Genomic DNA, 15,671 nt, shown 5'->3' with positions numbered 1-15,671 from the left:
AATGATAGAGAAAAATGCTGTAGTTTAAGATAAGCAGACTAAAATGAAATACCTGTAGTTTCTTAAGCGAATTTCATCTAGCCTTTGGCAAATGTATGAAATATGAGTAGCAGAGGCCATTAAACTGGAAAGTTCATAGCTATTTAAAGGATAAATTCCTAAATGAGATCAAACTCTCTTTTATCAACCACTTATGCCTGAGTTTCTTTTCAGACATTAACAAAGAATGGTTTTAAAATTAGCATAGCTGTTATTGATAGTAATAAATATGGTGATAAGAAAGTCTTCCAGATCCAGATATTGTTTTCAGCATCGCAGGGTAAGACGAGCTTGCCAGCAGGGCTTTGGGTGGTCTTGCATGTATTACCATCTCCTCGTGGGACACAAATAGCAAAGCTGCTCCAGCAAGGAGATTTAAATGGGAAGTCCCAGGAGGCCAGGACATTTGCAAAAGTTTGGTGAGTGATATGAAATAGGAATCAAAAGAAAACCCAAACTCTGACTGATCAACTTCTCATGGTTGGATGGAGGTTAGCTGCCAGGAAGGGATTTGTGAATCAGAATGTAAAAACGGAAAGCTAAGAAAATCACAGATCCAAGTTTTGAAATCATCTTATTGGAAAACACTGCATACTGTATGGTAGTAGATCAGAATGTTCTAGCCACCACTACCCGCCTTCCCGTTCCACCCCTGAGCTAGCAGGCAGATAAACCAGACCAAATACAGCAGATTAAAAGCAAAGAAAACCTGCTGAGTGAAACTCAAGTGAAGCTGACCAGATGTGTTCTTAAATCAATTGGATATAATAGGGAATGCAGACAAAGAGGAACCTGTAGCTGTTGCAGAATCTTGGAGAATGAAGGGACCTCAGTGGCCATCGAACTCCACCTGTGCCACAATCCACGTCACCTCTGTGACAGATCAGACAAGGGCCCTCCAGCCTTTACAGGAAGACCCCAGTCAGAGGGAATGCACCTAGTCCCTCCCAAAGCAGTCTAATCTATTTTGGGGCCATAGTGATTAGTAGATTGATGTTATTATCTTTACATTGACTCAAAATTTGCCTCCTGGAAATTTCTGTCCATTTCTTCTAGCTCTTTAAATTTTTTTTTTTTTACATTTCTTTCTTTTTTTTTTTTTAGTGCTTTTTTCTAGGGGAGAGGTTCTTACCCTTTTTTTGGGTCTTGGGCCACAGTGACGGCTGATCCCTATCGATCAACTACACCTACAGATCCCTTCTGAGAATAATGTGTTTAAATGCATAAAATAAAACATGTAACATTATGAGGAAACCAATTATATTGAAATACAGTTATAAAAATGCTTAAAATGAAAAGAATTCACAGGCCTAAGTTAAAAAAATAGTCCCCTCCTCTAGGGCCATGCATGAATCCTTCTACATCAATGCTCCTTCAAAGACTGCAAATCTGTTACTTTATGTCTCCTAAGTTCATATTTATCACCTGCTTCAGAAGCATGCTGTGTGACTGTAGACCCAAGGATAGAAGGACCATCTAGACCAGCTCCCCCATTTCGCAGATGAGGAAGATGAGGTCAGGGAAGTCAGTGATTTGCTCAAGTTCCTAGAGGTGGTACTTGCCCGGGCTGAGCTTTTGATTCTAGAGCCAGCGCTCTTTCCACCAAACTACAAGGCTTCACTTCTCTGGGCTAAACATCCTGGTTTCCGGTCAACCCAATATGGCGCACGCTTGGGCTCTGGCCATTGCGGTTGTCTTTCTTTGGTACTTTCCAGTGTGTCTGTGTCCTTCCTTGCTAATACGCAGAAAAGGGAGCCAGCATCCCATGGAGGATGTGATCCGAGCAGGGGACAGCGGAGTAGGACCATTAGCTCCTTATTCTTGGACTCCGCCTCTCTCACCACAGGCAAAGATGAAGGCTTCGGCCTTTTTGATTGTCTCAAGTAAGAGAATACAGGTAATAGAATGCTGTGTCAAAGAAAAAAGACAATGAGAGGGAAAATTAGCATGGAAATTGTGAGGCCCAGCTATTGTTTGAGTTCGAGATTCCCTGGTGCAAACGTGTTTAGCGGTGACAGCCACACCATGATGCACATCACAAAGATGCATACATGTCCTCAACCTTGTACCTTTTTGTAATACGTACCTAGGCTTTATTGTGATATTTTAGTGAAATGTCTGGCCTTAATCTCATCCCTAAAGCAAAAGCCCATTTAAGAAAATATAATTTGAATTAAATTTAAAATATTAATTTTTTTCAATGAACAGATATCTGTTTTCTTTCCTTGCCATCTCTGTCACACACACACACACACACACACACACACATACACACACACGCAGAGAAAGGAAAAGAAGAAAACCTTTGTAATAAATAATGTATTGTGGAGCAAAACAAATTCCTATGTTAGCCATATCCAAAGAGTAGATTGTATTGTGCCTGTTGCCTCTTTTTCCAGAGGTGGGTAGCATGCTTTATCCTTGGTCCTCTGGAATTATGGTTGATCATTGTGTTGATCAGAGTTCACTTGGCTTTCAGTCCCATGCTGTTAGCATTAGTTTTCCTCCAGTGTTGTGGAGTTTGTCATGATTAAAATGTCCAAGAGTTGAAATTGAGGATTGCCCAAAAGGCAGTGGAGAGGTCAAAGTCCACAGTGGATAACAGCAGGCTGTACCAAGTTGTACCCAAGGAATTATAGAATCCATGTAAAGGCAGTCATCAGATGTTTGGTTGAAAATCAATGTGGTCAGAGGCAGCTAGGTGGCACGGTGGATAGAGCTCCGGCTTTGGAGTCGGGAGGATCTGAGTTCAAATCTGGCCTCAGACATTTGACACTTACTAGCTGTGTGACCCTGGACAAGTCACTTAACCCCAATTGCCTCACCAAAAAAAAAAATCAATACGGTCACGTCCTGTGGGGAGAGCAAGCTATTAAGTGATGGCCAGCCAACCAGCATGACCCATTGGTTTCCTTGTCATGTCACAAGACTGTGAGGTCCCGCTGGGGTCAACCCTCTGTGGCAAAGGGAGGACATGGACAAGAAATGGTAGGGATGGGTGAGCTATTCTCTGTAAGAGAAGGAAGACCTCCTTGGGCGAAAACCTTGAAATGGTGAAATCAAATGTTCCTGCAGTTCTGGAACACGTTCAGCATAGAAATGATACAGTGGCAGAAGCAACAAAGAAGATAAAGAATTTTCAAATGATTCAGGGGCATAGCAATGAACAAGAGCAAAGAGGAAGATATGGCTATGTAAGGAAACCTCTTATATTGTGCTCCTTGGACATAATCGTGCTATATGGACATAGGAAGAAAGCCCCCAAGGGGAGGGAAAAGATGAGAAGTAAAAACTTTTAAATTGAGAAATACTCATTAAGGCTTAACCTAGATAGCTAGGTGGCAAAGTGGATTGGGGTGGGGAAGACTTGTTCAAATCTTGACTCAAGCACGTGTGACACTGGGCAAGTCACTCAACCTCTCTCTGTGCCTCAGTTTCCTCATCTGAAAAAATGAGGGCATTGGATTGGAAGACCTCTAAAGACCCATCCAAATCTATACTCCCAGGTCCTCTCGCTTCTGTTTTCTGTCTGTCTTTTAAAAAATTGAGTTTGGTCAGTGAGTTTCGTGTACATTCACACCATGTCCTTTAGGTCATCCTTTTATTCATTAGGAGCATTTCTGTTGGTGTCAGAGTTTGTTTGAGGGATACCACCAGATAAACTAGGAATTCACATAGTTGTACAGAGCAGGGAGCAAACCAAGTGTCTTGGGATGAAAAGCCCCAGTTCCTAGCACCTTGGCCAGTTCCTGGTAAGAGACTCATGGCAGCATGTGGACTCTTCTGCAGAATGTTCATGAGAGCTAAACTAGCTACTAACCTTGAGCAAACTGTCTAACCTCCTATTGGAACCTTAATTCTGTCCAGACTTCTTTATCTGTAAAACAAGAGGGTTGAGATGGTCTGAGTCATGGGTGGGGGACCTGGGGCCTCCAGGCTGTATGTGGCCTTCTAGGTCCTTGGGCGTGGCCTTTTACAGAACAAAAATCCTTTTACTAAGGAGATTTGCTCTGTGAAGTTTGGGATTCCGTCCAAGGGCCACACTTGAGGAACTAGAGGGCTGCATGTGGCCTTGAAGCTACAGGTTCTCTGCCCCTGGTCTCAGTGAATCCTTTCTGCTTCAGAATCTTTAAGGTCCCTTCAAGATGTAACATTCTGTATTCAGTCAAAATGTGAGAAGAATAACATGATTTAAAAAATGGAAATGAAGATAGCCCAGAGAAGCATAGACCGTGGCATTTTAGATTCATTCATGGATAGGTGAGCAAATGAAAAAGAATGACATTGAAATGTGATCTATATTCCGGGCTCAAAATGAGATGAGATATTATCTTATTTCCTTTTAAGAGAGTCTGAAACAAAAGTGCCTCATCCTAGATGACAGCCAGGCCTGGAAGGCAGCCTTTCTATTTGCTTATTTCTGTAATTGAAATCATATGTAAAATGTCCCACTTCCTTTTCTTCCTCTCACTTCAAGCATTGACCATTTGCATCAATTACAAGGAGTCAGTGACTCAGTCCTTTTCTGTCATCTACTAGAAGTATTGCAGATTTACAAAATCAGATTTATTTGAGAAGTAAAAACATAATTGACCTAGTGTCTATAAAAGGATTCCCCAGTGTAGTGTGAGAAGTGTGAGACCTTTGCTGCCTACTACTATCCTTCCTCCCTAGCCCCTTCCAGGCATACTGCATGACCTACTGAATCTCTTTATACTCTTTTAATGGCAATATTAATGGACTGTCATCTTTGGCAGGAAGAACATCAGTCTTCAGGAGAGACACAGACACATAGAACCTCCTTTATAGATGGACTTCTCCTTAGGCCCACATTTTTGTGAACTTATCAATTTCCAGAACACTCAACCAAGTTTTTACATGATTCTTTTCTGACCGAGAGTCCCTGAAACAGCCTATAGGATATGGTTAGGTACATAAAAAGGAGCATTTCACTTAAGAGTTACTGCCCTGTTCCTTGAATGGTTAATATCTCCTATGCATTGGTTCAGAGGTAGTTGAGTGCCATTTCCTTCTCAAAATAATAAATGATGTTTATGTAAGACATGCATTATTTCATTGAGTCTCACAGCAGCCCTATGAGGTATTAGGGATACAAAGGAAAGGCAAAAAACAATCCCTGCCCTTAATCACAGTCTAAGGAGCAAGGTGGTTCAAACAACTATGTACAAATTAGATCTAACAGGATAAATTGGAGATAATCAAAGAGGGAAGATGGGGGCAGCTAGGTGGTGCAGTAAATAGAGCACCGGCCCTGGATTCAGGAGGACCTGAGTTCAAATTCGGCCTCAGACACATAACTCTTACTAGCTCTATGATCTTGGGCAAGTCACTTAACCCTGTTGCCTAGCCAAAAAAAAAAAAAGAGGGAAGATGGCAATGTATCAATAGCCAGCGATGTTGGGTTCAGTGACAATGCCTTTCTTTCTGTAGCACATGACTAATGCAGTTCGTGTCAACTTTGTCATTATTACTGTTTCCTCCTGATCTCTGGGCAGTACAAACTTTTTTGTGCTGTGTTTTGGCAATGTAACCCCAAAGTCCCTTTCAGCAAAGGAATTCTAAGTGACAGAGAAGAGAAGAATGGAAGAGATATTGGAAGTGGAATTTAGCTTGGTGTATTTCAAAAGTGAAGGCTGGGTTTTAGGCAACTGAAGAAGTACTAATGAAAGCTTGCCTTTAATTAGGAAAACAAAATCAAGAGAGGGGGGAGTGCAGAGAAGGAGGCAGCACTGAGATTGGAGAGAGGCCAGGCAAGATGAAAGATGAGTAAATGAGATGAGTAAGTGGCCACAGGGAGAATGATAATGATCACAGCCGCAAAAATTATTAGTGCCACTATGTGTCAGAGACTGGACTCGAACTCAGAACCTGGGTATTTAGGTCCCAAAGTCTGGCCATTCTCGTCTTCCTCTATTGCCTGGAGATAGGATGGTGTGGTAGGCTTTATTGGCTTTAATTAAAAGGCTCACAAGTGTTATCGGATGCCCATAGACCGGGCATTCATCATGAGGAGGCCCTCACCCTGGTTCAGTGGAAAGAGCTCTGGATTTGGAATTCTAGTAGCTGGGTTCACATCTTGCCTCCACAGCGTAACTACTTCTATGACCCTGGTAAATCAGTTGACCTTGTGGAACTTCACTTTCCTCGTCAGTAAAACCAGAGGGTTGGACCAGGTGGTGTTGAAGGGCCCCCTCATCTTTAAATCTTCAAGGTTTAAACTGAAAGGAAATGTCTGGTTTGTGTAAGGAAAAAAGAATGTATGATTCAAAACCTAGAATGACTGGGGAAAGCAAAGGTTAGCAGAAATAAAGATCTCATTTGTTTCCTCTTGAGTTTCCCATCCCTGAAATCCAGTGGGCCCTTGGACCCAGGCTCAGAACACTTACTGAGCCGTATGGTAAAAAATTATATTCGTTGTTGTTTAGTTGATCAGTCGTGTCTGACTCTTTGTGAGCCCATTTGGGGTTTTCTTGGCGAAGACACTGGAGTGGTTTGCCATTTCTTCTCCAGCTCATTTTACAGATGAGGAAACTGAGGCAAACAGGGGTAAGTGACTTGCCCTGGGTCACGCAGTTACTAAATGTCTGAGGCTGAATTTGAACTCGGGTCTTCCTGATTTGAGGGCCAGCACTCTGTCCTAGCTGCTCCTATAGTCATATAGCATGAGGCTAACGAATGGTGATCACCCAGTCATCAATGGCTAATTGTAACTTTGCTAGTTTGACCGATGTTGTTACTTCCTTCCCCCCTCCACTTCATAGTATTTTATTTTTTCCAATTATGCTCTTGTTAATTCTGAAGGTTATGACAAAGGTAGTATGAGTGTTTTTTTTCCCGTTATCTGTGGGGAGAACCCTAGCTGACTGTGTCAAAGTCCTGCAGGGTTAATTGGCAGTAGCTTATCGGTTTTCTCTCGTTTCTTCAGGTGGCTGTGTTACTGTCACGTGCCCCAGTTCTGTGACAGCCTCCCTCGGTATGAGACCACGCAGGTGTTTGGGAGAACGCTGCTCCGCTCTGTCTTCACTGTGATGAGACGGCAGCTCCTGGAGCAAGCCCGGCAGGAGAAAGACAAGCTGCCTCTGGAGAAGCGAACACTCATCCTCACCCATTTCCCAAAGTAAGGAGAAGCCAGTGGAGGCGGCTGGATAAATGGTCCAAGGGGCAGAGGTCAAGGGAATCCAAACCTGGGAAGATCTGCTCTCCCAAACACATTTCTTTGCTCCCACTTTCCCAGTGCTGGGGAATGTTCCACAGTTGTTGTTGTTCTTGTGGTTGTTTTGTGAGGCAATGGGGTTAAGTGACTTGCCCAAAGTCACACAGTGAGTGCTATGTGTCAGAGGCAGGATTTGAACTCAGGTCCTCCTGACTCCAGGGCTGGTGCTCTATCCACTGCACCACCCAGCTACCCCCAGAGTTGTTTTCTAAAGTGGTAGAACAAACTTTGGTGGCTGCTGCTTCTGGTTGTCCTCTGCCTGGCCTGCTTCCTGAGCCAGCATCCCTTCCAGTCATTTAATCATTGGTCCGCTGTCTGGAAGCTGGAATCATTCATTCAGTGTCATTTCTTGGGTGCTTCCTCTGTGCCAAATGCTAAGTGCTGAGGATACAAAGGAAAAACCAGAACAGTCACTTCCCTCGAGAAGTGGGAGAAGGAACGTGGGTGTACATTAGAGGTCCATACATGATAGGTGCGCCGTAGCTGCCTGGTAACCCTCGAGGGGGAGGGGAATGTTCTGGCATCTGGGGCAGTAGGAGAGCACCTTGCAGAAGCAGCATTTGATCTGACTGTTAAAGGAAGCCAGGAGGCGGAGGTGGGAGCAAGGGCATTGCAGGCATGGGGAAGGTGGGCTGGAGTGAGGGGCAGCATCAGCTCAGCTCCATGGTGATAATGGTCCCTTTCCAGATGACCTCTCCTGCCCCAGAGTTCAGGATCCTCTGAACATTTGATTTATACTTTCATTCTGCCCCTTGCTTTGCTCCTCGGCCACAGCTTAAAATGTTTCACAATCGGAAGAAATGTGGCAGAAGGCAGAAGCAAATTAGAGGGTGTGGTTCTTTGCCATTGACCTTGACAATGAGGTCTTCAGTATCCAGAATGAAACCACTTGGAACCGCAGAGGCTTGTTGACTACGAGGACATTGGTGGCTTCTTTTGAGGAGCATGAGCCGTGACCATCCCATGTTTGAGCCACAAGTCAACTTAGAGTTGTTTGTCTACACTGCAAGGGGGGAGGTGGTGGTTCCCAGATGTTATTCAAAGACTAGCTCCTAGTAGTTTAACCCATACGAGTGTATATCAGTAATGAAATCTCTGTCACAATGTAGTGTCCATTTCTGAACAGTTTAATGTGCTTTATGTTTTGGTATCAGGAAAAAAAATTGTAGTTAGCCTGATGATAGAAATGACTGAAAATGCCCTTGATGTTGATATGAAAGAGAGATCTGAACATCCTCAAGCCTCAAAGTCCCATCAGCACTGTCATGTCCTAGGCCGCTCCAAGAAAGGAGAAACCCTCAAGGTGCTGGACATCTACATCTATGCTTTAGACTGCTAATTTTCATGTGAATTTTTAGTGATGTGGGAGGCCAGATTGGGAGAATGGAGACCAGCACTGGGAATAGCCTGGCAGTTTGGGTCCCACTCCTAAATAGGTGGTTTATGTGATTTGGAGAATTTGTATGTGGACATCCATATATTCAAGTTAACAGAGGTCTGGGTTTAGAGTCAGGAAGACGGAGGTTCAAATAGCTTGTTTGACCCTGGGCTGATTGCTCCCTCTCCAAGCCTGAGTTCCCTCATTTGTAATATAAAGTGGTTGGACAAGACAGCCTTGGTCAGAGATCTCATGACCTTTTGGGGGACACAGATTTAATTTTTCACTGGACCCTGGTCAGGATCCTTCCTCTCCACTTAGAATATATCACTTCCTCACCCTATCACTTTAGCTACATGATTATAGCTCAGATTTCTATAAGCACATTAGAGTTTGCTAAGTGTGTTCCTCACAGTGACTCAGTAAAGGCTCATAGCACTGTAGCTTTCAAGCTGGAAAGACACTCAGAGGCTGTGGAGTCCAGTCCCCTCACTTTACTGAGGAGTTGTTTGAGGTCCAGAGTGGTGAAAGGACTTGTCCAGAGTCACACAGCTAGTAATTATCCAAGATGGGCTTTTGAACCTAGTTCTTGCTGGCTTTACGTTCACTGCTCCATTCACTTTACCTCACGCTACCTTTTAATCTTTATGAGAGAGCTCAAAGTCATAGACCCTCAAAATCTGCTATTGCTGTATTTATCCTCATTTTAGAATTGAGCCATCTGAGGCTTGCTTGGGGTTCCGCAGTCAAAGCCAGGATTCTTAGGACGCCAAGTCTATGCTCTTTCCAAGATAACACCCTCTCTGGTTCTGTTCCTCCCTCTTCACCTCTCCTTGCATGAAGAGGTACCCCATCCCTTCATCTCCATGATAACATTTCGACAGCTGGGGGCAGAGAGCTGCAGGTGAGACAAAGGGACCAGAGCTGACAGGAACACAGCCAAGGAGTCCCAGAGGGGGAAGGGAGCAAAATGTGTCCAGCAGTGTGAGAGTGTGAGGAGGAGGAGGCTTTACAGGGGTGTGTGTGTAGATCTTTTTTAAGTACATTTTGTTGACACTTTATTTTGTATGCCACTGTCAACTCTCCATCTCTCTCCCTACTACTGCCATTGAAACTCCTCTGTAATCAAGAAAAACAGCTAAGTAAAACTGACCGACTAAAAGATCTCATCTGACATAGATTGTACTCCTCGTTTCACTCCCATAAGCTCCCAACTCTCTACTGATAAAGTAAACGTGAAGGGGCCGGACCACGTGATCTCTCTGATCCCTTCCAGCTCGAAATCTGTCAACCTGTGTGTGTTTCGTTGTCTGTCCTATGGGCTCAAGTGTTTTCAGTGACATTGTACTCATGTCTATTCTCATTCTGCTTTCTTTGCTCTGTGTCCGTTCATACAAATCTTCCTGTGTTTCTCTGGATCTTTCAAATTCGTCATTTCTTAGGGTACGATAATATTCCTTTACTCTTGATAATCAATAGATCAGTTAGGCATGGATTAGGCAGCCATTGTGTGCTAGGTATTCTGCTAGGTGCTGGACATGCAAAAACAAGAATGAAGTAGTGGCTGCCCTCAAGGAACTTATATATAGACTAAAATTCCCCAATTCTATTCCCCAATTCTTCTAAGCAGCTTTTCACAGCATTTTGTAATTTCAGGCAAAATTACGGACCCTATACCAAGCAGCATAATTTCCTGTTTCAGTGATATTCAGAGAGAAAGTTGAATTGCTTCCACAGCAACACTTCTTCCCTGAAAATACATTTGGCCTCTTTCAAATATTGGCTAATTACAGTGTTCTATTGCGCCAGCACATGGATCTGGCAGCTTTAGATTGGAGAGCTAAAAAGCTAACCCTTTCTGTTTCTGACTTTATTACTAATAGCAGGGTCAAACTACCACCCACTTCTCCTTTTAAATCCCTTTTCAATGAATATGACAACATTGGAGTCTGTCGGGGGAATTGATGTCGACTGACCTGGCAACCAATTCCTATTTACTGATTGTTGTAGTGTGAGTACATGCTTAGACTGCATCAGAAGAGGAGATGTGCTTCCCCTGGGTGATGAAATCAGCATTATCTTTGGCTCTTCTTTATTATTTGTAATTTCTCCTCTTTCTAGGCTTTTTTTTAAAATTAAAATTGCTTTTTTTATTGTAGACTTGCCAATCATTAAAAACTCCAACATTTCCTTTCTTCCTTCCCTCCTTTCTTTTCTTTTTTCTTTTGGAGGCAATCAGATTTAAGTGACTGCCCAGGGTCACACAGCTAATAAGTGTATGAGGCCAGATTTGAACTCGGCTCCTCCTGACTCCAGGGCTCGTGAAAACCCCAGTATCTCAAAGGAGAACAAGGAATCCACTTGTATAAGAAACTGAACTTCTGTGACAGTTTATTTTTTATTTTTAAATTTTTTTTGGTGACAGTTTATTTTTAAAGAACACAACAGACCACATGTATATGTATATTTGTAGACATAAACATACATGCTAGTGTGAAAGAATAATGCACATGTATTCGTGCATACATATATATATTAAGTATACTGTGAATACACACATGTACACATGTGTACACACACACACACGTATTAATAACAAGGCTACTCTGTGTCCCTTTTCTGCACTTTTTTTTCCTTTGTATATTTTTAACAGAGGTTTTCATGACACTCTTGGGTCTCTTCATCGCTACCCACCAGCCTACTACTGCCTTCTGTCCCCTCACTCCTGAAGTCAAAGTCCTCTCTTATAGCAAATATGTATAAGTACCAGTAAGTACAAATGGGTATAGTCCAACAAATCATCCCATTGGTTGTTTGAGAATGGGTGTTCAGTTCTGCACCTCAGCTCTATCACCCTTTCAAGAGGTGTTGTGTCATCAGTATCTCGCAATCTTTTAGTTTGTCTTTCTTCCCCATCCCCCCATTTCCCTTTGACTTTTATTTTCAAGATACAGTTAAGAAAGCTTTTTAAAAATTTATTTTTTTTCACTTAAGATAAATCTATGTTTTTTATCCTTCAAAACTTCCCACGTTGGGGAAAAGAGGAAAAAAATCAAAACCCTTGTAATAAATTTGCCTAGTTAAGCAAAATAAATTCCCTTGTTGAACATCTAAGAAACAATTCTTTAAAAAAAAATCCACACTTTCTTCTGTCATGAGGACATGAGAATGTCCTTAATATCATGAGCTTCCAAAGTGCTTTTAAAAGGTTTCAGAAAGGGGCAGCTAGGTGTCGCAGTGGATAGAGAACTGGCCCTGAAGTCAGGAGGACCTGAGTTCAAATCTGGTCTCAGACCAAACACTTGACACTTATTAGCTGTGTGACCCTGGCAAGTCATTTAACCCCAATTGCCTAAAAAAGAAAAAAAAAGGTATTGGAAAAGAGGAAGAAACATACACATACACATATACATAACAGAAATAGGGACTTTGGGCTTCCCCTTGCTTTCCAGGTAAGCAGTTGTGGTTTGTGGTGGGGAGAATGGGGAACTCCATCCAGAACGTCTGTGCTTCTGGAGCAGCTTCAGGATGCTAATTAGGAGTCTCCTCCATCTTGCAGCCACTCCTCTGCCCCCTGCCCCAGCAACTGCTGGCAGTGTTTACACAGCGGAAGGGAATGCAACATGTTTGTGGCTGTGGCTGTTCAGCTTTATGACCCCATTTCAGGTTTTCTTGGCAGAGATACTGCAGTAGTTTGGCACTTCAGCTCAGTTTACAGTTAAGAAAACGGAGGCGGACAAGATTATGTGACTTGTCCAGGGTCACAAAGCTAGTAAGTGAAGCTGGATTTGAACTCAGGAAGATGATTCTTCCTGGCTCTAGGTCCTGTTCCACCTAGCTGTCCTAATAAATCAAGAGTTGATAATAACTCAATCAAATTAAGTTGGTTTCTACTATAGGTGAGCTAAATTGGGCTGTATATCACTTCAGTCACTCTCTATTTTCTTTTTTGATTAGGCATTGGGGTTAAGTGACTTGCCCAGGGTCACACAGCTAGTGTTATGTGTCAGACCGTATTTGAACTCAGGTCCTCCTGAATCCAGGGCCAGTGCTTTATCCACTGTGCCACCTACAGTCACTCTCTAGCTTCCTATATATGAGAAATCCAGAAGAATCTGTTAACTGTCAGCCTATCTGTTTTCACTTGCCAATTTGAGAGCTCAGAAGTCAAATTTGCCATCATTACCAGTAAGGCAGATTGGCATCCTTTTTTTTTTTAAGTGACAGTAATACTGTGGTAATCCCTGCTCTGCCACTTAGTAGCTGTTGTGATCTTGGGCAAATCATTAATCTCTCTCAGCCTCAGTTTCATCATCTGTAAAATGATATAATAATGCTTGTACTCTCTATGTTGCAAGGATCATGTGAAATGCTGTAGCTAAGGCACTTTGTAAACAAACAAGTTTAGTCCAGAAACAAAGGTGTGAACACTTACATGAAAATTTTTATTTGTAGAGGGCAGCTAGATGGCGCAGTGGATAGAGTACTGGCCCTGAAGTCAGGAGGACCTGAGTTCAAATTCGGCCTCAGACCAAACACTTGTGTGACCCTGGGCAAGGCACTTAACCCCAAATGCCTCACCAAAAAAAAGCAAAAAAAAAAAACCATTAAAAAAATTTGTAGATGGGGAAGGTTTCTTGGGGGAGATGGAAACTTGTGTGGGCAAGTGACTTTTTTTTTAAAGACACCAATGAAACTTTGTAAAAATCAGCCTGATGGGCTTTAAACTAGAAATCCTGGAAGAGCTTGAGTACTACAGATTAGGATTTTGCATGTGAATACAGCTATAAGGTCACCTAATGAAAGTGGTGTGTAACATGCTTCAGTAAACTCTACGAGAGGCAGTAGCATCAAGCTGGCCAGTGTCCATGGTTCTCAGCATGGTCTGTGGATCACTAGCGGTTTGGGAAGGGCCTCTGGATATATCATAAATTGATAAGTAACCTTGGTTGACAGTCATTACCTGACAGTATATGCAACATTTGGCAACCATAATCCCCTTGAGTTGAAATGAATATTTTTGGTAATTTTTCACATTGCCTAAATTCCCCTCTATATTACTCCCTCATGCCCAGAAAAGATCCATTCCGTATAACAATATTTAAAAAAGACTAAGAAGGAAAAAAAATAAACAAAAATTGATGAACAAGTAGAAAAATCTTGACAATATATGCATTGTTTCTCCTCTGCAGACAGAGTTTGGGAGTGGGTTGTCTTATATTTTTTCTTCAGGGCCAAGCTTGTTCACAGTGTTCAGTTTTTATTGTTTTCTGGTTCTTTACATTGATATTGTTGAAGTCATTGTGTATATTGTTTTCTTGTCTCTACTGACTTTACTCAGTTCATGTAATTCTTTACATGGTTCTCTGTATTTGTTGTGTTCATTTCTTACAGTTCAGTAATATTCTATTAAATTTATTTTTTATAGTTTATTTTAATGGTTTATTTAACCATTATTTATTCTGCAGTCAATGGGTATCTACTTTGTTTCCAGTTCTTTGCTCCCAAAATTTGCTGATATAAAGGTGTTGATGTATATAGAGCCATACTTTTTGTCAAATACCTCTTTGTGGGGTATATGCCTAGTAAGGAAATTTCTGGGTCATTACGTATTGACATCTTACTTACTTCAATTGCATAATCCCAAATTGCTTTCCAGAATAATTGTATATTTACGGCTCCACCAACAATGCCTATGTTTCCACAACTCCTCCAACATAGATAATTCCCATCTTTTGTCGTCTTGAAGCAATTATATTTCATCATTTATTCTTCTGGACCATGATACATACATATTAAAGTTAGAAAGCCTTTCAGCATTATCAATTTATGTTACTATTGTAGTTATTGTATATATTTTCTCTTTACTTGACTTATATCAGTTCATACAAGCTTTCCAATGCTCCTCAGAATTCTTCCTATTTACCATTCCTTATGGAGCATTAATATCTCCTACATGTACATCCCATAATTTGTTTCTTCCCCAATCAATGGGACACCTGCTCTTTTTCTAGGTTTCTGTTACCACAAAGATTCTTGCTACTCTTAAAGGTGTCTTAAAAGGCTGGTTTGATTAATCTTTGAAGAAATTAATCCTTAACGTTTTCTCTTTTGTGTGTATAGGTTTCTCTCCATGTTAGAAGAAGAAGTCTATAGCCAGAGCTCACCTATCTGGGATCAAGACTTTCTGGCCGCCTCATCTCACTCTGGTCAGCTAGGAATCCAAACAGGTAATGTGAGTTTAGCACGGAGTGAAGAAACACCAGAAAAAGAATGGGGCTGTGTCAGTTGTTACCATTAATTGTGCATTGATTTGTGTCATTCATGTGGAAAATGGAAGCCCAGAAGGGTTTTAAAAGACTAAAACCAAGCCCATTGCCCGTCAGTGAACAAGGTGCAGACATAAACCATGCAAGCCTAGAAATTTTGGTTCTAAAGACTTTAATATATATGTGACCTAAGCAATAAATCAAGGTCTTTGATCAAATCACAAAAGAGCCTCTTGTGAACTGCATAGGGCAGCTCTTACTCGGATCAGTCACACAGTAACCAAGTGCTCTTGTGGATTCTTTTTTTCAAATGATAAGCATATATCCCTCCCCTTCTTCTAACATCTCCTTCCCCTGGTCTCCAAAAGGAGAAAAAAAACCCCTCAATAAAAATTCATGGTCAAGGAAACCAACTCCCATATTGGCCAGGTCCATAAATGTATGATCATTTCAGCATATTCAGTCCAATACTTCTCTGTTAGGAAGTGGGGATCATTCTTCCTCATTTGTCCCCTGGAATCATGGTGGATCTTTGAATCAATCAGAGTTCTTTCAAGTCTTTCAAGGTTCCTTTTTATAGTATTGTTCTCATGGCAGTTAGTTGGTGTGGTGGAAAGAGCATCAGACCTGGAGCCAGGAAGACCTGAGTTCAAATCCAGTCTTAGACACTCATCAACTGTGTGACCCTGGGCAAGTCAACTAACCACTGCCTGCCTCAGTTTCTTCCATAAGGATAATAATAGTACCTACT

The 15,671-nt window shown here is 41.9% G+C and overlaps 1 protein-coding gene across 1 annotated transcript in view; it reads left to right on the top strand.

Annotated features, from left to right (window-relative positions):
• The window catches only part of KAT2B (lysine acetyltransferase 2B), a 107,985-nt gene that overhangs the window by 58,117 nt on the left and 34,197 nt on the right, over window positions 1–15,671 (top strand). Inside the window, 2 exon segments of the mRNA XM_020987195.2 lie at window positions 6,986–7,177; window positions 14,775–14,881. Coding sequence (XP_020842854.1) covers window positions 6,986–7,177; window positions 14,775–14,881 — 299 coding nt within the window.

Source organism: Phascolarctos cinereus, unplaced genomic scaffold (assembly GCF_003287225.1).
Source record: "Phascolarctos cinereus isolate Bilbo 61053 unplaced genomic scaffold, phaCin_HiC Scaffold_1;HRSCAF=81, whole genome shotgun sequence".
NCBI classification, from domain to species: Eukaryota; Metazoa; Chordata; class Mammalia; order Diprotodontia; family Phascolarctidae; genus Phascolarctos; species Phascolarctos cinereus.
This window is presented reverse-complemented; position numbering and strand designations above follow the sequence as displayed.